General features: G+C 40.4%; 1 protein-coding gene across 1 annotated transcript in view; it reads right to left on the reverse strand.

Moving 5' to 3' along the window:
* Positions 1-5,333: 5,333 nt before the first annotated feature.
* KNTC1 (kinetochore associated 1) overlaps positions 5,334-23,985 on the reverse strand; it is a 74,160-nt gene continuing 55,508 nt past the window's right edge. The window contains exons 48-64 of the mRNA XM_075996514.1: positions 23,677-23,893; positions 22,142-22,215; positions 21,101-21,311; positions 20,864-20,973; positions 19,755-19,801; positions 18,304-18,382; positions 15,665-15,783; positions 15,128-15,263; positions 14,235-14,330; positions 13,802-13,858; positions 11,220-11,274; positions 11,079-11,142; positions 10,029-10,158; positions 8,775-8,864; positions 8,175-8,320; positions 7,616-7,706; positions 5,334-6,627 (exon numbers count right to left, since the gene is read on the reverse strand). Coding sequence (XP_075852629.1) covers positions 6,604-6,627; positions 7,616-7,706; positions 8,175-8,320; positions 8,775-8,864; positions 10,029-10,158; positions 11,079-11,142; positions 11,220-11,274; positions 13,802-13,858; positions 14,235-14,330; positions 15,128-15,263; positions 15,665-15,783; positions 18,304-18,382; positions 19,755-19,801; positions 20,864-20,973; positions 21,101-21,311; positions 22,142-22,215; positions 23,677-23,893 — 1,746 coding nt within the window. The 3' untranslated portion in view covers positions 5,334-6,603. The remainder of the gene's footprint in view (positions 6,628-7,615; positions 7,707-8,174; positions 8,321-8,774; positions 8,865-10,028; positions 10,159-11,078; positions 11,143-11,219; positions 11,275-13,801; positions 13,859-14,234; positions 14,331-15,127; positions 15,264-15,664; positions 15,784-18,303; positions 18,383-19,754; positions 19,802-20,863; positions 20,974-21,100; positions 21,312-22,141; positions 22,216-23,676; positions 23,894-23,985) is intronic.

A 23,985-nucleotide genomic window follows, 5' to 3' on the forward strand; every position in this document is an offset into this window, starting at 1 on the left:
TAGAAAAAATTAGCCGGGCATGGTGGTGCATGCCTGTAGTCCCAGCTACTCAGGAGGCTGAGGCAAGAGGATTTCTTGAGCCCAGGAGTTTGAGGTTGCTGTGAGCTAGGCCGACGCCACAGCACTCACTCTAGCCTGGGCAACAAAGCAAGACTCTGTCTCAAAAAAAAAAAAAAGAAATCTAAAAAAAAAAAAAAAACAGTTGAGAGGATGGTCGGGCATGGTGGCTCACACCTGTAGTCCCAGCACTTTGAGAGGCCAAGGAAGAATGGTTGCTCGAGGCCAGGAGTTTGAGACCAGCCTGAGCAAGAGCCAGAACCCGTCTCTACAAAAATCAGAAAAATTAGCTGGGCGTGGTGGCACACACCTGTGGTCCTAGCTACTTGGGAAGCTAAGGCAGGAGGATCCCTTGAGCCCAGGAGTTTGAGGTTGCAGCGAGCTATATGAGGCCACTGCACTGTAGTCTCGGTGACAGAGTGAGACTCTGTGTCAAAAAAGTAAAATAAAATGAATAAGTTCAAATATATACATATTCAAGTTCCAAAAATGGGACTTCCCTGGCATACCAAAAGCCAACCCTCTATCTATCAGAACTTTATTCTGAACAACAAAACCAACGCTAGGATTGGGACACAACTCTCTTTTACTTTAGCTTCCGAGTCAAGGAAGCAGGAAGGTCCCTTCCATTTGTTACGTTCTAGCGCCACCACCTGATCCCTTCCCTGCCCCAGGACACAATTACAGACTCCCCCTGCCACTTTGGGCTTAGGATTGGTTTTCTGAAGATCAATCACACAAGTATTAAAGAAATCCAACGTACCTGGTGAGGTACCATTTTCACCTAGCAGATTAGCAACGAGTCTCTAAAAGCGAGATTGTGCAGCGTGAGGGAGGAGGTCGTAGAGCAGACGCCCCCTGGTGCCGGGAGGAAAGGGCGTTTGCAAAGACCACTGGAAGCACACACACAGTCTGGCAGTTTGCAAGAGCCTTTCCAGTGTTCCCTTCGTTCCTTTGGATCTGGCAAATCTGTTCCTGGAAATGTATCTCATGGGAATAATTCCAAATGTGAAAACAGCTTTGTGAAAAATATTAGTGCAATGTAAACGTGCAGAAATACTCTAGTAAATGACTGAAGAGTTTGAAGGGTCTGTTAGGGCTAAGTAATGCCCGACATTGATCATCTCATTTTATCTTCACGGAAACCACGGAAAGGGATATCTTATTCCCATCCTATGGGTAAGAAAAGGGCTCAGGGAGATAAAGCAACTCAGTTCAGCCCCTGGAACCCAAGCTTGCGTGGTTCTCCAGCCTGTGGATTTTTTACTACATCAATGCAATAAACCCAGCTAGTAAAAATAACAATGATTAAAGTCTATAATAGCAGGGAAAATGATATTAAGTACAAAACTGTATATGCCGTAGGATTGTGACTTTGTAACAAACATCATGAAAAGAGAGATAAATGGAAATAAAAAACAAAACGAAACATCTGCCAAAGGAACTGGTCGTTGTGCAACCACCACCTTCTTCGGGTTCCAGAGCATTTTCATCATCCCAAATACTTTTTAAAAATAACAACTTTATTGATATAGAACTCATATACCATATCCTGCATTACTTTCTAACAGGAAAAAAAATCACCAACATATTTTTTTTAAATAAATAGTTATTTGCTTTTCATCGGTCTGAAAATTGTTATCCCAAAGTTGCTTTCTCACTTTCTCTTAATTTGATAAAGATGCAATTCTTAACACAAAGTCATTATCCCCTAAAGGAGATAGAACAACCGGCTTCATGGAGAAATCTCCGTTAGTTAATGTGTAGATTCATGAGGAACCAGCAAACCCCAGCTCAAAACAGCCCTTTACACTTAAATCTCAGAAAGGAGGAATGCTGGGGATTGCATTATAAACACCAAGAAAGGGTAGAAATAAATGCAGGTGATTTTTCTTATTTATTCCTTTCCTTTAACCCTGATATTAAAAAGTTCCCATGTTTTCCTTTATCGTTTAGTCTCCACTTTTATCACATTCCTGGGCAATTTAAATAATCTCATCTGGGAGCACTTCCAGTCCTTCTGGCCAGTTCATCCTACCCCCAGCTGTCAAATTATCCTCCTAAAACATTAAGTTCGCTTTGTTATTTTCCTACCTAAAAATATCAACTGTTTATGGTGTCAAGGTGCCAACGTGCTTTTTCTCCCCTCCTCTCACCCTGTTTCCCAGCTCCTGCTCCACCCCTTTTCTTGCTAGTCTCTTTTGGTATTTTTTTTATTTTTGAAACCAAGTCTTGCTCTGTCACCCAAGCTGAAGTGCAGTGGCGTGATCACAGCTCACTGCAACCTCAATCTCCTGGGCTCAAGTCTCCCTCCTGCCGTAGTCTCCCAACCACTAAGTTTTATTTATGAACATTGACATCTGAATTTTATCTAATTTTCCCCAACCATGATGCTTTTTACTATTCTTTTGATTTTCTTTTTCTAAAACTCTTTAAAAAAGTAAAAAATCATTTTTTGCTCACCACAGCCACTGTTTTCGCAGATCCTTGGTCCCGACGGTTGCTACTTTAAAAGTGTAGTCAGTGAACGTGCAGTATTGGCAACACCTGGAGCTTGTTAGAATGCAAACTCTGGCCGCAAGTGCGCTGTGATCTGTAAATAGCCACTGCACTCTCAACAGCACGCAGGATCCGAACCCCCAACCCAGACCTGTGAATCTGAATCTGCGATTCAAGGAGGCTCCCCAGGGGATTCATGTAAATTGGAATCACATGGGAAGCTTTAGAAAATTACTTAAAACCCAACTCCTCTAGAGTGTTATACAACTGGTATGGATGTGGCCTAAGCATTGGGATTTCAAAAATATCCCCAGGCGATTGAACTGTGCAGCGAAGATTCTAATGTGCAAGAAAGGTTGAGAGTCACTGGCCTACTAGACCAAGGGCTGGGCACTTACTCCTATGCACATTTCTATTCTTCCTTTTGCAGTTGGAAATTCTATAGCGCATGTACTCTGTGTATCCCACTGGTGCTCTCCAAAGAATACTAGCAGCTAGCGGGTACTCTAGTTCTCTCCGATTGATTTGATAATCGATTTCTAATAAATTCCCTACTTTACAAAATTAAGTACTTAAAATCTATTCTTGTAGATGAACTGGTAATATTTTGCCTGTGTGCTTGCAGCCATTTTTTCAAAGCATAAACCCCCCAAATATGTAGATTAATACATAGAAAAACTTTCCATGCTTCTTCAGAGGCAATATACTTCAATGTGCAATCAGTGAGAAAAACACTTTATGATTTTTGACAAGAACTTGAGAGTAGGTAGCTGTTGTGTTTCACATTTGAAGAAAGACTAAGATTGACAAACAGATTGTATTTATATACACCATCCTGCATCTTGCTTTTGAAAAACGTGATTTTGAAAATGGCCACCTATTACTGAACTATATACTTAACAATGGTTAAGATGGTAAATATTATGTGTATTTTGGCACAAAAACAATTTTTAAAAAAATGACCATAGCCCTTTAAAACAAACAAAAAACCCACACTGAGCCCTTAAAACACAAACAAAAAAACAGAGCCCTTAAAAAAAAAAAAGAGCCCTTTTTAAAAATTAAAAAAGATCACACCTAAGTGGACACATAGGTACTACAGTATTAGGGTATTGGGCAGGGGGGAGGGGGGCGGGTATATATATACATAATGAGTGAGATGTGCACCATCTGGGGGATGGTCATGCTGGAAACTCAGACTTGTGGGGGGAGGGGGGGAAGAGCATTTATTGAAACCTTAAAATCTGTGCCCCCATAATATACTGAAATAAAAAAAAAATCAGAAATTTGATACTTCTTCCATTATGGTGTGGGGTTTATGCCATCTCCCCCTTGATTCTGGGTTGGCTTTGACTGTTTTGAATAAAAGTGTACAGAAGTTATGCTGTGATTTTAAAATTGCCTTGTTCTGGCTGAGTGTGATGGCTCATGCCTGTGATCCTAGCCCTCTGGGAGCAATTCTAGGAGAATTGCTTGAGGTCAGGAGTTTGAAAGCAGCCTGAGCAAGAGTGAGAACCCAGAATTAGCCGGGCGTGTCACATGCCTATAGTCCCAATTACTTGTGAGGCTGAGGCAGAAGGATCGCTTGAGGCCAGGAGTTTGAGGTTGCTGTGAGCTAGGCTAATGCCAAGGCATTCTACCCCAGGCGACAGAGCGAAGACTATGTCTCAAAAAATAATATCACCTTGTTTTATTTTGCTAAGTGTTGTTTTGCACCCATTATGCATCTTTCCTATGTTATGTCATTGTTCATACAGTATACATTGATTGGGGGTGAGAGAAAATTTGTATCGGCAGCCCAATTATGTTTTCTATCATACATGAACTTGCCCCCTAAAGAATTTACAGGCATTAAAAAATCAGGTTACATTATGCAGAAACTGTTGGTGACATGTTACATGTTTTATATTGTTTTAGTGATATTTGGAAAACTAGCTGGGGTTTCTGGGTGGGCTGGGAATATGTTTCCCATATAAAATCATGGAAAATAGACTTCTACTATCTAAATTTTGTTCTCCAACATACGTTAGAGTAGGATAGCAAAGGATGCTAGTTTTCCCGGGGGCTGTCCCTAGCAGGAACGAGCATTTTCTCATTCGTTTCTATTTTTTATAAAGATGGGGTCCTGCTCTTGCTCAAGCTGGTTTCAAACTCCTTACCTCAAGCGATCCTCCTGCCTCGGCTTCCCAGAGTGCTAGGATTATAGTCATGGTGATTACAGGTATGAGCCACCACGGCTGGCCTGGACTATGTTTTAAATATAGGTCAAATCCCATTTAAAAATATCATTGCAAATTAAGCTATTTGCATTTTAAAGGAATTATTGAGAAACAGCATAATAAACACTTTCATAAAACAAAATAATTTTTATAATTTTATAATTATATATAATTTTATTGCACTTGCAATGTAAGAATTTGCAATTAGTTAAACAGAAGCCTACGTAACATGACAACTAACATTCTGGGCACTCACAGGTGCTGTCCTATGTGTTTTATGTGAACTGTCATTCAGATCTCCTGCCACTAGACAGTAGGTACTTTTACTATCCTCGCTTTACAGATGAGGGAATTAAGATTTAGGAATTAAGTAACTTGTCCAGGATCACACAACTAATAAGTGATAGAACCAGAATTAAAATCCAGACTTGAGTGAGTTTTACAAGTTTAATAATGATGCTACATGGAATTTTCCATTAATACATAGAAATATTTTCCTCAACTGGCAAAACAAAGGCAAACTAATTCCAGTAATATTAAATTCTCTTTATTCCGGTTATTCACAAGTATAGCAAAGACTGCAAAGGCAGAATAACAGGTGTAATGAGCATTTCTGTGTGCCGGCGTTTAGCTCTCCCCTGCCCTCCAGGCCAGCGCCCTGCTACTGGGGGTTACAGCCTGCACACTGCCTCTCCAGAGATGCCCAGCCAGGTGGCGTCCTATCTGCTTCTGTCATTTCTTGGCACTAGCACAAGAATGCAAAGGTTCAAGAAAGTGCAGAGCTATTTCTTTTCTCTCTAGGTGGTGGTTTGGCAGCGGTGGAAGCTGGCAGCAGCAATGGTGGGAGGGGACTTCTGAGCTTCTAAGTACGGCGGTGGCAGTAGCAGCTCCGACAGCTCAGTGGCAAACGTGGGCTCGGGTTCCATGGCAGGGGCAGGAGCTGCTCCTGACTTTTGGCTGCTAATCCCTCCCTCCTCTTCCCTGGCTCCCCCTCCAGCTCCCTTTGCTCTTTTGGTCTTTTTAACACCTTTATAAGCAACCTCTGACATGCATGGCTTCTGTTTTCCTCACTGGCCACTGACTGATACACTCTGCAGCTAAAATTATATAAATATTTATTTATAACAACAGTAAAAAGATTGATATTATTTTTCCATATGGAAGAAACAGGCTATATAAGTAGTCACTTTCCTTGAGTGGGAGAGCAAACTATAATATTTTTGCAGTTTGTTTCCTTCACATACAGCGTAAAAAACTAATAGTCAGCCGAGCATGGTGGCTCACGTCTGTAATCGTAGCACTCTAGGAAGCTGAGGCGGGAGGATTGGTCAGGAGATCGAGACCAGCCTGAGCAAGAGTGAGACCCCATCTCTACTATAAATAAATAAATTAGCCAAACAACTAAACATAGAAAAAAATTAGCCTGGCACAGTGGCACGTGCTTGTAGTCCCAGCTACTCGGGAGGCTGAGGCAGAAGGATTGCATGAGCCCAGGAGTCTGAGGTTGCTGTGAGCTGGGCTGATGCCATGGCGCTCTAGTCCAGGCAAGAGAGTGAGACTCTGTCTCAAAAATAAAAAAACAAAATAAACCCCCAAAACTAATAGTCTTTACAAGTTATACAAGAAACAGGCAATGAAAAGATTTATTAATTCAGGGCATGAGTTCTTTATGGGGCGATTATACTAATATTAAATATATTACTTGGGGATGATGGTTGACAAATTGCTACAGCACAGAGATTGCACAATTTAAAACTGTAATAAATAGGATCCATTCATAGCAGAGTCCAAACTTGTTCCTGTCCTTCTTGAAAAAAGGTTCAATGATTTACCATAATCCACTATGAAACATCTAAATGGGAAGAAACACAGTGTTTATGAGCATCAGTTAGTTTTTTAAAACAGAAACTGGTCAGATTAAACTACAGAACTTAGCTGTTGTGACAAAAATCTACATGTAAAATTATTTGGCATTTTAGACAAATCAGATATGACTGGAGAGAAACAGATATTGTTTAAGGGTTATAAATTCATTTCCTGAATCAATATTCTCCCTTTTTGAAAAAAGTAATCTTATGCCGTTGAGCATGACAGACCAGAAGTGAACACTGTAAGTTATTAATGGGAGTTAACAGAATGTGGGCTTATTTTATTACTAATATGCCTGACCTAGACCAAAGCAAGAAGGCCAAAATATTCAGGTTTACTAAAACTAGCAAAACATGACCAAGTAAAAATGTTACCTTATATTTAAGTTCCAAATAGGAGTATAAGTAAATTATATGCATAGTTTACACACACAAATAATTTGGAAAAATGTACAGCAAAATGTTAACAGTGATCCTGTCTCTGAGTAGTGAGATTTCAAGAGATCAGTTTAGTTCTTGTTTCTGGTCTGTCTTTGTTCCTCCATATTTCTTTTTTCTAGAGTAAGCATATATATCTTAGGTAATTGAAAAAGAAGAATGAATTTAAAAAGCAATGAATGCCCAAGCATGACAGTAATCAATACCTTCTTAAATTTAGTTTTTCACTTGCTTTGATATTAAAAACACTTTATGAGGACTCATGATGCTGGAAAGCGCCCAAGAGCCCGTGTGGCCCAGATATGAAGAACTGAAGCCCAGGTGGGTTAAGCTGCTTTGCTGCTCAGTGGCAGAACTGAGATCAGAACCATGGCCTCCTTATTTCTGGTCTAGAACTCTCTAACACAAAAAGTAAAATATGAAAATATACAGACACACAAAAATACACTGATCTCCGGAACACTGGAAAAGGCTGGGTCAATTTCAAGACCCTAGAAATATAAACGGTGTCAGGTCAGAAGCTAAGAGCTTTACCTTCAGGATGTCACAGGGAGTGGCGTCTGGCGATACCGGTTTCCCGAGATGCTTTGAATATTCAGTTACCAAGACGGAAGCTTCATCTACACTATGGAATCAAAAGGAAAAAGCGGCATGAGGAAACTTTTGGGGGTGGTAAATATGTTCGCTGTCTGATTGTAGTGGTGGCTTTACAGGTATATACACATGTCAGTTTCTCAAAGTGCATACTTCAAATATGTGTAGCTTGTGATATGTATCAATTATACCTCAAAAAATCATACAAATAATAAAACATAAATGACAATAAGTCATTACAGCCGATCACAAAGCGTTAAACAAGCAGAAGAAAGGTGTGGTGATGAGAAAGGGAAACCTCTCAAGCGACAGACAGCACAGTCAGACCCAGTGTGGGGACGGAGCCAGCAGGTACTGCGAGCCCCACTGAACTTGCCCTTTCTCCAGTGGAGTTTCAAATGATGACCAAATAGCTCTACAATTGTTTGATATTTTCCTCCAAAGTAAAGATAAAATAAGGAAATTCTATAGTAATATTTTTTTAAAAACATTAACTTACCTTAAGTCATTTGCCACATAGTTCACTAGTTCAGTGATGTTGTTGGTGTTCATCATATGCAGCTTCAACACTTGAAAGTATTTTGTCTTTGCCAAAATCCCAAACTCCTTCTTATTTATGATATCGTTTAGAATCAGACTTCTAATCTATAGAATAAGTATCATTACATTAAAAACGTGTTAAATTCCAAGTCCTTATTCAATATGGAAACATCTCTGACAACCAGAAGCAGAATTATCGTTGCGTTGTGACTAAGCCTCATTTTAGGAGGAGGACTGCTTTGGCCCATTTCAGCAGATGGTAAAAAAATGAAAAAGTAATTGTTGTCAAACATTTTAAGACTTTTATGAGGAAGAAGATCTGTTCACAATTACAAGTGTTTAAAGCTACAAATTTTCCACTGAGCACGGAAGTAAGCAAGATAGTCAGGGTTGCTGCCTTTTGAAAAATTTACTGAGGTTTTAATAAAAGCAAAATAATTTTATATATTAACAAATAGCTACACATGGTAGTTCCCAGCTTAATCTTGGTTTGGAAAAATGATAATGTTTTAAAATCAAAATTTTCATAGCAAAAAAAGGAGATGAAATAGCCTCTTACTTGATGTGAAAATCCTGCTAACTGGCTGGTGTTCATATGTTCTTCTAATTGCTGTAAAATGACCTGAGGATCACATGAGCCCAGAAAATTCTAGAGACAAATCAAAGTATAATTAATGGAAAAGCATCATGAGTACTAATTTCTGTCAAATCTGGAAGATTTTCATCTTTACATCTGAAATATTTTAAAGAATTTCTAATCTAGGAAAAAATACTTATCGACAGAAAATTATTGAAATGATGGAAAATAGCATTTTACAAAGACTTATTCCAACAGCAAGAGCTGTTTATCAGGCATTCTGTCGTTCTAAGTGCTAAAAAAGGAATCTATTTAAATACTGAAATGTTGAAAAGTATCAAGGGATGAATTTATGAATAATCAAAAGAGGAAAAAAAAAAGACGAGCACAGATGGCTTTGAGAAAATGGAATTAATAGACCAAATGACAAATAAAAAAATATGCATGTCCATTTATATAGATCTGTGTGCACTGGCATATCTGCCTGTGGGGAAATAGCTGTGCAACATTTCAAACTGCTTTGTTCTCTTTGTTCTATATGATTACAATAAAAGAAATGAGAGGTAGTTTTTTTCTTTTTAAGAATTCTGTCCTCATTACATCTACTTGAAATTGCTTAAAAAAAAAAAAAAATAAGAATTCTGTCCTCAGAATGCTCCTGGCTCCTTTTGTTAGGCACCCACATGTAAAATCTGACTCCCCCTCTCTTTTATCTCCCACATCTAATCACTAAGTTGCTGCTTTCCTTGTAGCCTTTCCATCTTGTTCAAATTCATTGCCACCACCTTGGGTACCTATCCTCAAGCTTTCCCTGCCTACCCACAGGGTTGTTTTGTGTGGGTCAAGCGAATAAAATTATGTTCAAATGCAATACCCTCCCAAGACTTCCCCCTCTGGCCACCTACCTCTCTCCTCTGGTCAAGTCTACATGGGTTAATGGGTTATTCCTTCTAAAATACGGCCTCCATCATTTCCCTTCACTCTTCTAAGAAAATCAGCTGTTCCCCACTGATAAAAAGCTCCAAGGTCTCTTTTCAGACATCCCTCAGCTGGACCTTAATCTACCTTTCCGTCTTACCGCCCATTAAACCCGCAAACAAAACGTCTCCCTCACCCCCACTGATGGACTCATGCTTTACAGGTCTGGTGAAAAGAAAATGCAAACTTTTACAAGGGACATGAAAAATGAGACCTTATATTTCCTTGGTAGCCCCAGAGGAATAGTGTGCAAGATACCTTAATCTGCTGGTGTCTTTTCTCTGAGTGTGGCATGAACATCAGACAAGCTAAGGCAAAAGCCGGAAGCTCCAACTGGAGATACTGCCTGGCAACCCCGATCATGTCGAGATCATCTGAAACTGGACATCTTTGAGAGAATGCATTAATTGGTTAATAATCTGTCAGAGTCACTAGATTATATTGGATTTTTTTGCTTTCCATAATCATTTACCTGTCCAGGCTTCCCATAATTTTAGACACTAAAGTGCTGGAATGCTTAGTAATGAATAACTTAAGTCTTTGATGGCATATGACGTGGAATAAAAGAATCTACCTACAGGAACACAGACTACAATTTGCTACTGTGATTATGTCTGGAAGCCTACAGATGCCTAAATTCTTGGATGACTCAAAATCTAAGAGACAACACTATATGATTTGGGTAGTCACAAAAGGTACTTATAAAAAAAAAAAAAAAAAAAAAAGGTACTCTATGCTTAATTAACATCAAGTGTTAATACTAATTTTTAGAGAACTCTTTTTTTTTTTTTTTTTTTTGAGACAGAGTCTCACTCTGTTGCCTTGGGGTAGAGTGCCATAGTGTCAGCCTAGCTCAGAGCAACCTCCAACTCCTGGGCTCAAGCAATCCTTCTGCCTCAGCCTCCCGAGTAGCTGGGACTACAGGCATGTGCCACCATGCCCAGCTAATTTTTTCTATGTATTTTTAGTTGGCTAATTAATTTCATTCTATTTTCAGGGTCTTGCTCTTGCTCAGCCTGGTCTCGAACTCCTGACCTTGAGCGATCCTCCCGCCTTGGCCTCCCAGAGTAGTAGGATTATAGGCGTGAGCCACCGCGCCTGTAGAGACTTTCTTGAATATTGATTTACTAGTTGTACCACACATGGAAAGCATTTGTAAAAATAATAGCTATTTTATTATAAAAACAAGTGTTATGCATAACTTCCCAACAAAAAGGCATTACTCGTGTGAGACGTCTATTAGAAAGGAATCTTACAAAAGCAACAAATTTTATATTTTGTTGGTAGGCGAGCAAATGTTTTACTTACTCTAGAACAGCGATGAGACTCTCACGACAATCTGATAGCTGACTGGGACTTAAAGGACAAGAGGCTGAAGATAAAAAAACAACAGTGATATACATACACACAGATACGGAATGCTCTGCCAATGTCTCAGAGGAGAAATACCTGAAAGTAGTGGGATCTGTATCACACGCTGCCAAGCTTTGCTGAAGTAGGGTACCTGGGGAAAGAAGTTGGTTAAAGAATCCACGTCTGGGATTTTACAAACTCTTCTTTATTTTGCAGCCACAAAACCATACATTTAAAGCTTATATTCAGGATGCTAAGACCAAAATCATAAACTGATAACTCCTGATTAGAGATGATTATGGTTCGATAGTCCTTTATAACTATTTTTTAAAATATTTAATATTTAAAATATTTTTATATTTTCTTCTTTCCCTTAATGTGAACAGAAATATAGAATTTTATAACCATTTTTAATTTTTACTTTTATTCATTTAATTTTTTTTTTTTTTTTGAGACAGAGTTTCACTCTGCTGCCCGGGCTAGAGTGCTGTGGCATCAGCCTAGCTCACAGCAACCTCAAATTCCTGGGCTCAAGCAATCCTCCTGCCTCAGCTTCCTGAGTAGCTGGGACTATAGGCATGCCGCCACCATGCCTGGCTAATTTTTTATATATATATATGTATTTTAGTTGTCTAGCTAATTTCTTTCTCTCTTTTTTTTTTTAGTAGAGACAGGGTCTAGCTCTTGCTCAGGCTGGTTTCGAACTCCTGAGCTCAAAGGATCTGCCTGCCTCAGCCTCCCAGAGTGCTGGGATTACAGGCGTGAGCCACCATGCCCGGCCTGTAGTCCTTCATAACTATATTTCAGGATCTTGCTATATGATCCTGGCGGATTCATTATTGTTCTATTGGCAAAAAGTGTCAGAACTCGACTCAGAAAACAAAATTAATACTAAGCCTGTTATGTGCCAGACACTGTGCCAGGGCTACAGGAAAGGGGGAAGGGGCCAAGAGGGAGAATTTCAAGAAAGTGAATATGAAAGCAAACGTCCATCAACAGAGGAGTGCTTAAATAATCTTTGGTGCATTTTACTTCATATTACAGAGAATTAAGAAATAACAAAATACCTCAAAGAGCTATTGTAAGCCCCAACAATCCGAGGTGTATACTCATGAGAAATGAAAAACATATGTACATGTGAAAACTTGTACATGAATGTTCATAGCAGCATTATTCATAATAACCAAAAAGTAGAAACAACCCAAATGTCCATCAACGGACAAATGGATAAATAAAATGTAGTATATCCACACAATGGAACATTATTCGACAACAAAAAGACATGAAGTTCTGATACATGCTATGACATGACATCATGCCAAGTACAAGCAGCCAGACACTAAAGTCCACATACTATGTGATTCCACTGATACAGGCTGTCCAGAATAGACAAATCTACAGAGACAGGAAGGCAATGAGTGGGTGCTGGGGCTGGAGGGAGTGGGGAATGGAGAACGATTGCTAATGGAGATGCAGTTTCTTTTGGGGGTGAGAAAAATATTCTGGGATTAGATGATGGTGATGGTTGCATAACCTTGTGACTACAGAAACTACTTAATAGTACACTTCCAAAGGATGACTTTTACATGTAATTATATTTCAGTAAAAAAATGACATAGATCTATATGTGCTGATATGGAACAATCTCCCAGAGACCAATGTTTAGTGAAAAGAATACTTTGTTTAGAATGTGACTGAATTTATGTACACAAAGATATATACATAGTTGACCCTTGAACAACACCGGTTTGGCTGTGCACATCCACTTATATGCAGATTTTCTTCCATCTCTGCCACTCAAGACAGCAAGACCAACCCCTCCTCTTCCTCCTCAGTCTACTCAATGTGAAGACAATGAGGATGAAGACCTTTATGAAGATCTACTTTCACTTAATGAATAGTAAATATATTTTTTCTTCTTTATGATTTTCTTGATAACATTTTCTTTTCTCTAGCTTACTTTATTGTAAGGATATAGTACATAATACATACAGCATACAAAATATGTGTCAATTGACTGTTTATGTTGTCAGTGAGGCTTCTGGTCAACAGTGGCTATTAGTGGTTAAGTTTTGGAGGAGTCAAAAGTTGTACAAAGATTTGACTTCACAGGAGGTCGGTACCCCTAAGCCCCACGTTGTCCAAGGGTCATCTGTATAAATACGCACACGGCCATGTACTTATATAATAACCGGAAGACTCCCTAAGAATACATAGGAAATAGTAAACAGTGGTTACCTCTGGGGAGACAGTAATGAAGGGAAATCATAAAGGAGAATTTCCATGTTTTACTCAGCATATTTCTATAAAATAGATATTACAATGATTATATGGGTGTATGTTTTGTGAAATTTATAAAAGATGAACAAGACATGGTCTTTGACTTTAAAGACCTTCACAATCCTCAAGGGGGCAGCACCAATGTCTAATTAAGATAAATTAGACTACGACAAATGTTAGCACAGAGCCAACATGGTTTGAGCGTAAATGAAGAAATGACTTGTGGGGCCTAGAGAACTCAGGAAAGTGATGCCTTCGAGGAGGTGACAGGACTTTAGCAGAACATCGTCCTGCAGCCAATCAGTTCTGTTCTCTACAGAGGAGCCGACTGCTTAATCCATGCGCCCGCTGTCACACAGCCCACAGTATGAAGATTAAATTCAACAACATTTACATACCTGCCATAAAGAATGGATACTAGACATGGCTTTTAAAACTTTCCTTAGATAAGAAATCTGTAAAATAAAATAAAATAGTTTTAAAGACCACTAAAATGCAAAAGTTTGACGTGAAATACTAGATTCTTAAAGTTTCAAAAGGAGTATCAGTAAAAATTTATCTTCCATGAGAACTGCCACAGAAGTTCACTTACAAATTCATAAATATCAAAAAAGGCCGGGGAACCTTCCATTTGTTCCCAGTGAAATTGATGTCATTCTGAGTTTGTACTCTCTGGCCTAACACCAAGTTCTTTTTAGCATGGTATGAACCCAGTGAGACTGAATGTGCTTTTAGCATACATCTGTTCAGTAATAAGTATCAATGCAAAATGCTTTGGAGATGCTGTACAAAAGCTTTAAAATACACTTAGTCTAGGGAATTGAGTCTTACCATTTTGAAGCCAAGAAGCTTTTGCAAGAGTCCATTCCAAAGCTGCAGGTCATAGATTTTGTATTCTAAACAAAGCTCAGTCACTAATCTTACCGCCTGGTAAAAAAAAAAAAAAGGAAAGAAAAGAAAAAAACCATGATGCTTCCAGACACCAGTAAATCAAACTACCTTTAGAAAAGGTAGGGTAACTTAATACAAAATATACTTATAATCCAAAAATGTCTATTGAAGACTTCCTTCCTTCTTTCTTTCTTTTTAAATTTTTTTTGTAGCAACGAATCTCACTATGTTGTGCAGGCTGGTTTTGAACTCCTGAGCTCGAGCGACCCTCCCATGCCTCCCTCCCAAAGTGCTAGGATCATAGGCGTGAGCTACTGTGTCCAGCCAACCTACATCTTTCTAATGAAAGAAACAAAAAGATGTTCTTTTTCTTGCTGTCATGGACTCACAAACACTTCAGACTTCTCCCCCTTTCTTCTAAGAATAGTTTGCCTGTTCACTCCATACACCCTGCCTGTTCTGGGCTCCAACTGCTTCAGAGACTAAATTCTTACAGGCAACTAGGAGGAAGAGAAATGATACCTTCTTTCTATAGGGACAGAGGGTGTCTTCTCCCTGTCTAGAGGACAGACAAGCCATGAGAGGGATTATAAAAATGCTCTCTCTTGGTGACAAGGATGACTTTAGCCCATGGGCTTCGAGGAAGAGCAGTAAGGGGACCTTCCAGGTTGTCGTACCCATCCGCATGCTGGGACAGGAAAGTAGAAAAGGTTTCAGAGCAATGGGCTTGTTGGGGGTTAAAGAGTTTCTCTGGTTTTGTCTCTCAGGGACTCGAGAGAAAATGACAGCATGTGAGAAGGGGCCCTGCCTCCTGGATGACTCGGTGAACCTACCATGGCCTCGTGACTGTGGTTTTTCCACAGACCCTTAATCATTCCTTCTTTAGGACTGTTGCAAAATTGTTCAGATGTGATGGGGATATTCAAAGTCTCAAATAATGCCAGAAAAGTTATACACTTCAAATCAGATCTGGAAAACAGAGATGTTTATAAGAATCATTCTCGTGGGCCATGTTTACATTTAAAATACAAGCCACTTATGAAAATATTAGGCCAGTTAAAAATAAAATAAAAAAATTAATGTCCATTTTGGACTTCTAAATATATTCACTGACTACAGCACCAGATAGAAATCAGTTTGAGCAGGATACAGAAAGCATCCAGTTTCTAAATGTCTCCAATAAACGAGGAAAACATGTTCTCAAAGGCCTACTGCCCCCTTGCCAAGACGTCGAGGACATTCAAGGCATCAGGACCACATTCACGCAGTTACTCTAATGCACGCTTCTGAATTAAGGGGCTTAAAAGTTACAGTTTTAAAAAATGACCTGTTTCCTATTTCTTAATACAATGAAAAAAAATTCTACTTACTTCACTTCTTCGATTGGTTTTTTAAAGAGAGATTCTATAGTTTTCTTGTCAGCCAAATACAGGAGACACCGCAGAGCTCGTGTCCTGTGAGCGAACGTTAACTGATGCATACCCAACGTCTGGAAGACCAAGAGAGGTTTGGAGAGTCACACATGGGAGTGTTGTCGGTGGGTAAATGAGTTTCAGTTCAGGTAACATAAGCAACATAATTTTTTTAATTAAAGTCAATCTCTGCCTTTAAGGAATGCATAGTACAGAACAGTGCTTCTCAACATGTGGTCTGTGGACCCATGGGGGGGGGCACAGCTAACCCTCAGGAACTAAAGGGTCAAAACTATTTACATGATGATACTAAGATGCTGTTTGTCTTTTACATGATGCTGATATTTGCACTGAGGGTGCAAAAGCAATGGTGGGAAAACTTGGTAGCAGAATCAAGGCAGGAGCCCCTAACTCTCACAGTAGCCACTGTACACATAGGCATGCATTGGCAGTATTAAAACCAAAGACTTTCACTTAAAAATGTTCTTGATGAAGCAGTAAAAAATAATTTTATTGAAACTCAAATTTTGGGCCAGGCACAATGGCTCACGCCTGTAATCCTAGCACTCTGGGAGGCCTAGGCCAGCAGATCGCTCAAGGTCAGGAGTTTGAAACCAGCCTGAGCAAGAGCGAGACCCTGTCTCTACTAAAAATAGAAAGAAATTAATTGGCCAAGTAAAAATATATAGAAAAAATTAGCGGGCATAGCGGCATGTGCCTGTAGTACCAGCTACTTGGGAGGCTGAGGCAGAAGGATCTCTTGAGACGTGGAGTTTGAGGTTGCTGTGAGCTAGGCTGATGCCACGGCACTCTAGCCTGGGCAACAAAGTGAGACCGTCTCAAAAAAAAAAAAAAAAAACTCAAATTTTGGATATACAGTCTGCCCTTTGTATCCATGGGTTCCACATTTGTGATTTGATTAATGGCAACGGCAGATCAAAAATATTCAGGGTGGGGGGAGGGGGGCAAATTCCACAAAGTTCCAAAAAGCAAAACTTGAATTTGCCACACTGCAAGTGCTACACTGAATCCACTTGGATGAAGGAAGGTGTAGGCATTGTATTAAGTATTATAAGTAATTTGGAGATAATTTAAAGTATATGGGAGGATATGTATAAATTATACACAAATTTTATGCCATTCTATATAAAGGACTTGAGCATTCTTCGGTTTTGGTATCTGTGGTGGTCCTGGAGCTAATCTCACACAGATAGCAAGAGATGACTATATCATATAAATATGAATTCACATTCAAATACATATTAATTTTTTTTTTTTTTTGAGACAGGATCTTGCTCTGTCACCCAGGCTAGAGTGCAGTGTCATCATCATAGCTCACTGCAACCTCCACCTCCTGGGCTTAGACCATCCTCCTGCCTCAGCCTCCCAAGTAGCTGGGACTATAGGTGTGCACCATCACGACTGGCTAATTTTTCTATTTATGGTAGAGTTGGGGTCTCACTCTTGCTCAAGCTGGTCTCAAACTCCTGGCTTCAAGCAATTCTCCTGCCTCGACCTCCCAGAGTGCTAGGATTACAGGTGTGAGCCACTGTTCCTGGCCAAATATATGTTAATATCAATTAATTCAAATGTACTCATTAATATTCTATGTGGTAAAGTGGGAAATACACAAAACATACTGCAAGCCAAAGTACTTAGACAGCTGAGCTATGAGCTGCACTAGCCATGGCATCACACGGATACCATTTTTATTTGAAAGAGTGACTCAACGACAGATTCATATGCAAAGACAAAAAGGGATTATCTTTCCTTCCTGTCACGGACTTACAGCCAGCATCTGACTTCCCCCTTTTCTTCCTTTTCTGCAAGAACCACTTGCCTGTGGGCACCACACTCTTCCTCTCCCTCTGCTCCAGCTGCCTCAGAGGATGTTTCTATGTGCAAACGCTGGAAGCCAGGGGTCATACTGCCTTCCAGGAAGGGGAGTTCAGTCTAGCTAGAGTCTGATGGGCAGAGAGGGTGCCCTGACCAGAGCAGGCAGCTGAGTGTGCCAGGCCGTGAGGCCACAGGGAGGCTTTTCTTGTGGCCAGTTCTCTTAGCCCCCTGGTATCAGGAATGTCGACTGACCAGGGAGTTAATAACAATGAATACAGATAACCTGTGGGAACGGTAACATCTGCAGTTTGCTGAGCAGATGTTACTGAGGCCAGCACTAAATGGAGCACGGTGGACAGCACAATCCTTGTTTATGACATTAGATACACTTTGAGAGCTTGTTTGGAGGTTCTAGGAGGGAGCACAGCTACTCATATACCCTTGACCGAAGAATGATCCTCCTCTATTGGGGAAGATTGTCCTCTTCGACCGAGCGCACAGCTTTGGGAGGGACGCAGATGGAACGTGGAGGGAGGAAGGGGATGCCTGCCTAGCCAGCCAGATCAGCCAAATCAACCCTGGCGATCAATGGGGTGACAGCTATTGCAGCCAGATTGCCCCCACATCCTAGATGCACTCTAAATAAGTATGTACATGAGCATCCTGAATCAGCTGTTCATGCAATCAAGCCTGGTAGACACACGGGAAAGAGTGTTAAGCTGAGGTGCACAGATGAGTTGTGATTAAGTTTCTAGCCTTACAGTTGTCGCTGACGTTGCAAACACAAAGAGCATTCTTGAACTGTAATCCATCGGACGAGACAGGAGGAGATACTGCACTCTGGGAAAAAATATAATTACATTTATTTAATTTAGTGATAGATTACCAAAACAACAGACTTATGTTTCTATCCACAGAAAGTCATTAGACATCCCAAATGTAGGCAAGAAGGATTATGGGTCAATGACATTTTTGCTTCCCCTTTAAAGGAGGTTTAATCTTTTCTTGAGTTTCTTCATGGCTAACGAGGAAAATATATACAATAAAACCAGGCCTCAGCTTCCTCATCTATAAAAGAGCAATATTTCTATTGAAGAAATTAATACAAATGGTAGCTGTAAAGTTCTTTGAATACTTCGCAAGGGAAATTCTGTGTGTAGTACCCAAGACCTTGTAAGTGACATGTTTCAATCTCTAGAGTCAACCTCTAGGGCAGGCTGGCCTCTCCCAGGAAAGGGCCAGATAGAGAGGGGTAGGGGTAAGGTGGAGTGGAGCTTTCAGTGGAAAAAGGCAGGAAGTTATGAACTTTGCTTGAAAGTCATGAACTTTTAGGATTTTCTTTTTTCCTCCTTTCTTTGAATTGCTTCCCTCTAAGACTTTCCATGTGGCTGATTCAGTTAGACACTCTAGGAGCTACCGCTTACTAAACAAAGGTACACCGGCTTTTAAAATACTAAGCAAGGCCAGGGGTGGGGCCCAGAGGGAAGGAGGGCATGGAGTGCATGGTTAGGCCAGCTCTGCTCCAAACTGGGAGAAACGCTCTCCCTGGATTTGTCTTTTCTCACTATCAGCTCTCAGGGATGAGGTAGGATATAGGATCTTGGCCTCCCAGGCCTCTTGACCTACTTTTGCTCTGGGCCAGGAATGGCAAGAAGCTGGCATGTGTGCCACCACACCCTCTCCGTGCCTACGCCAAGCAACACTCATGGATTGCCACATTCTTTCTGATTTGGGCCCAGATACAGTCTTTTCAAGAGAACAAGCCATGACCAATCAGACAACACAATAGATAAAATCAGCGTACATTTCTTGGTCTCAGCCATAGGTTACAAGGATAGAGGGAATTCGGTGGTCCATATATGAACCATGCCAGCTTACCATGGTGAGAGAACATGTAGGGGCCCAGGGCCAAAGTCCTAGCTAATAAAAGAGTTTTCCTCTGCTTAGGATACACTATCTGCTGAAGATGTTCTAGGAACCCTCAATATTCGTGGGAGCTCACCAGGGGGTCAGAAATTCTAGATCTTGGCTGTCTCTGATTTTTTCCACTGGAGATACTCATAGCCATATATCAATGAATTGGTTTTTCTCAGAGACTCTGACCCAAGTTATATTAAAAAGGTCTTTTAACAAACAACCTCTGAAAAATGTATTGGTAAGGTATCTATTAGGCATCAAGACATAAGCGAATGTAAGTAAAGGAAATGAGTACCTTCGTAGTGCTTCATCTTCTTGAAGTTCAAACAATTCTGATGGATTCTTTGAAAAAGTAGGAAAAAAGGTCAAAAACTAAAGAAAGTTTGACTGTAAAAACTTTCATCTTATGAAAATCTATTAGATGAAAGACCCAATATACAACATTATGTTTACATAGAAAAATTACAATGTATATAATTATGAAAAGAATTTTGCTTAAGTGATGGGTTTACTCACATTCATTCACTTAACATTTACTGAGCACTTAGTACGTGATGGGCACGATTCTAAGTGCATGGGTAAACAAAACAAGTATTCCTGTCCTCCTGGAGCTTACACTCATTGGATAATTTTTAAAAGGAAAGGACTCTGTGAATTTTAAATGAGTCATTCATTAATTTAGTATATATTTATTGGGACTTACAGAGGACTGTGTGCTAGATTCTGTACACAGATGTAGTCGCTGGCCTCAAGGAAGTTTTAGTTTGTACTTTGAACTTATGTATAAGTTAAAACATCTGTAAATGCTGGTTTTGAAGAGTCAACCACAGATTCTATGTGGCCTAGACATGCTTCTAACTCCTCTGTTCCCATTGAAGCACAGTCCTTGCTCTTGGTAAACACTTAAAAAATACTTGTTGAATCAAATACCAAGTGATATAAAAACCTACTAATTAGGCCGGGCGCTGTGGCTCACGCCTGTAATCCTAGCTCTTGGGAGGCCGAGGCGGGCGGATTGCTCAAGGTCAGGAGTTCAAAACCAGCCTGAGCAAGAGCGAGACCCCGTCTCTACTATAAATAGAAAGAAATTAATTGGCCAACTGATATATATATAAAAAATTAGCCGGGCATGGTGGCACATGCCTGTAGTCCCAGCTACTCGGGAGGCTGAGGCAGAAGGATCACTCGAGCCCAGGAGTTTGAGGTTGCTGTGAGCTAGGCTGACGCCACGGCACTCACTCTAGCCTGGACAACAAAGCGAGACTCTGTCTCAAAAAAAAACAACAAAAAAAAACCTACTAATTAAAAACCTAAGGTTGAATTGTGTAGGACAAATATTCACCCTCCCAGAAGAAGCCCTTGGCTTGTACTCAACAGCAGGTGTCCTTGGCTGAGACTACTCACTTCCCCAGGCTTTGCTGAAGGGCACAGCCATTTCTCCAACAACATGTCCCAGACTTTTTCCAAATTAATTTCATTGACTTCGGCTATTTCTTTAGCTGCTGCGTGAATATCTAAGATATTCAAGATAAAGAATTTTTTAAAAAAGAATAACTCAAGTGGTCAATATAAGCAAACTGAGTATCAAAATGATAGTTCTTGAACAACAACAACAAAAAAAATCAAGAGTTTTGTCCTCACCGGGATAATCTTTGCCAGATGCATTCTGAATTCTTTGATTGATGCTGGGATGTTCATAGAGACTGACAATGAGATGCGCTGGCTTTCCTATCACTCTTAAATATTCCTCCGTGTTCAACTTGTGGGCTATGAGCACAGCTTCCGTGCCCGATCGCCGGTACTGGATGTGGAGCTTCTTCAACAAAGCCTCAGCTTTTTCACGCTTTTCATCCTTTTGAAAAATTCCAAGCAAAAAGAAAATCTTATTTTATAAATCTCATTTGAGACTAAGAATCCAACTTTATCAAGCATGGTCCTACTCTTCCTTAGTTACGTCCTTAAGCATCTACACAAAGTCGTGGTCTTCTTTCTCCATCCGAGGCACCAGGGCAGGATGAGAAGGCAGGCTACGCAAGCACAGCTTAGTTCAGAAGAAAGAGGAACCTTTAATCTCATAGTTCAGACACACTTAGGCTGGGCACGGGGGCTCACACCTGTAATCCCAGCACTCTGGGAGGCCACAGCGGGAGACGCTTGAGGCCAGGAGTTCGACACCAGCCTGGGCAATACAATGAGACCCCATTTCTACAAAATATAAGAAAACTAGCCAGGTGTGGTGGCGCATGCCTGTAGTCCCAGCTACTCAGAGGTTAAGGCAGGAGGATTGCTTGAGGCCAGTTTATGGTTGCAGTGAGCTGAGATTGTGCCTAGGCAACAGGGTGAGACTCTGTCTCGAAACAAAAAAACAAAAAAACGAAGTGGAGACCATTCTTCCAAGTGGAGTATCGCAAGAATGGAAAAACAACCACATATATTCACTATTAAACTAGAACTAATCGATCAACACTTATACACATGTATGGAAGTAAAACTCAACGGAAATCAAGCAGGTGGGAGGTGGGGTTGAGTAAATTCACACCTAACAGGTACAATGCACATTATCTGGGTAATAGACACACTGATAACATTGACTCAATCTGTATAAAAGCAATACATGTAACCAAAACATTTGTACCCCTGTAATATTCTGAAATTAAAATAAACAAAACAAACCAGACACACCTGTGATGGGATGTTCTCTAGCCATCTTTCGGCTAAATAAAGGCAGAATTTCAAAGCAGACATCTTGAAGGAACCTAAAAAGTTAAAGAAAAGATTTATAAGCAATCTTAATTATCCTTTAAAAAATATATTTTGGCCAAATTGGTAAGTTTTTTTGAATTATAAAAATGCATACTCAGAGTAAAAAAAAAAATAAGTAAATAGGACAGAATGACACAAAGTAGAGAGTAAAAGTCCTTAGAGGCTCTCATTAGCTTCCATTCCTTAGATTCTTATATTCCTTCTAGAAGTTTCCTGTGCATCTGTGGGCACGCAGGTATACATGCCCATTTTAACCCAAATGGGATGAGACCATACATACGCTAATACAATTTGCTGTTCTCACTTTATATCTTGGATATCTTTCCAAATCAGCTATATATTATTCCATTCTATGAATATGCCCTATTTTTTTTTTGACACAGAGTCTCGCTTTGTTGCCCAGGCTAGAGTGAGTGCCGTGGCGTCAGCCTAGCTCACAGCAACCTCAAACTCCTGGGCTCAAGCGATCCTCCTGCCTCAGCCTCCCAAGTAGCTGGGACTACAGGCATGCGCCACCATGCCCGGCTAATTTTTTCTATATATATTAGTTGGCCAATTAATTTCTTTCTATTTATGGTATAGACAGGGTCTCGCTCTTGCTCAGGCTGGTTTCGAACTCCTGACCTCAAGCAATCCGCCCGCCTCGGCCTCCCAGAGTGCTAGGATTACAGGCGTGAGCCACCACACCCAGCCCCCTATTTTTTTTAACTAGTTCCTGATCGATGAGCATTTTTTTTTTTTTTTTTTTTTGAGACAGAGTCTCGCTTTGTTGCCCAGGCTAGAGTGAGTGCCGTGGCGTCAGCCTAGCTCACAGCAACCTCAAACTCCTGGGCTCGAGTGATCCTTCTGCCTCAGCCTCCCTGGTAGCTGGGACTACAGGCATGTGCCACCATGCCCGGCTAATTTTTTATATATATATCAGTTGGCCAATTGATTTCTTTCTATTTATAGTAGAGACGGGGTCTCGCTCTTGCTCAGGCTGGTTTTGAACTCCTGACCTTGAGCAATCCGCCCGCCTCGGCCTCCCAAGAGCTAGGATTACAGGCGTGAGCCACAGCGCCCGGCCTCGATGAGCATTTTTAAAAAAAAAAGTTATTGTAAAACTTGTGTTACAACTGAAAACATGGCAATAAGCGCCTGTGCTTGTGTGTTTGGGTACGCGAGACTATCCAAGGATTCATCACTGAAAGCGTGATCGGGTGTTAGAAAGTACACAGCAGTTCACATTCCTACCACCAAGTTGGCTAGTGCCCGTATCCCCGTACCCCAAACACACCGCAAGGACCCTGCTGACTTTACTTACGGGTTTTAGCACTCAGCAGTGCCATGAGTGAAGAGAGCCAGCACATACACTCTAAAACTCTCAGCACATAAAACTCTCATATTGCTCCTCTTTAAAGACATAAAAGGAATACTTTTTTTAAACAACAGTTTTAAAGGAAAAAAATCTTTACCTTCAGGGATATCCTGGGCAAGGCTGATGGCAATCGCTACGGCCCACTCGGGGTTGACTATGGATAGTAAGTAGGACTCGATGGTTTGAGTGATCTTAGTTATTTCCTTGTTAATTGATGTTGAGGATTTCGCTTGTGTTAACTTCAGGAGCTTTGGCTTCAGCTTTTTTTCAAAAACGTGTTTGGCCGTAGACACGTACAGTGTGTCCAGGGAGAACTTCAAAGGAAAGGAAAATTATGGCTGATTCGTATTTTCACCTTTAAGGCTCTACATGAAAGTAGCATAACAATCTTTTACATAGGGTTGGA

This window comes from Microcebus murinus, chromosome 22 (assembly GCF_040939455.1).
Source record: "Microcebus murinus isolate Inina chromosome 22, M.murinus_Inina_mat1.0, whole genome shotgun sequence".
Taxonomy (NCBI): Eukaryota; Metazoa; Chordata; class Mammalia; order Primates; family Cheirogaleidae; genus Microcebus; species Microcebus murinus.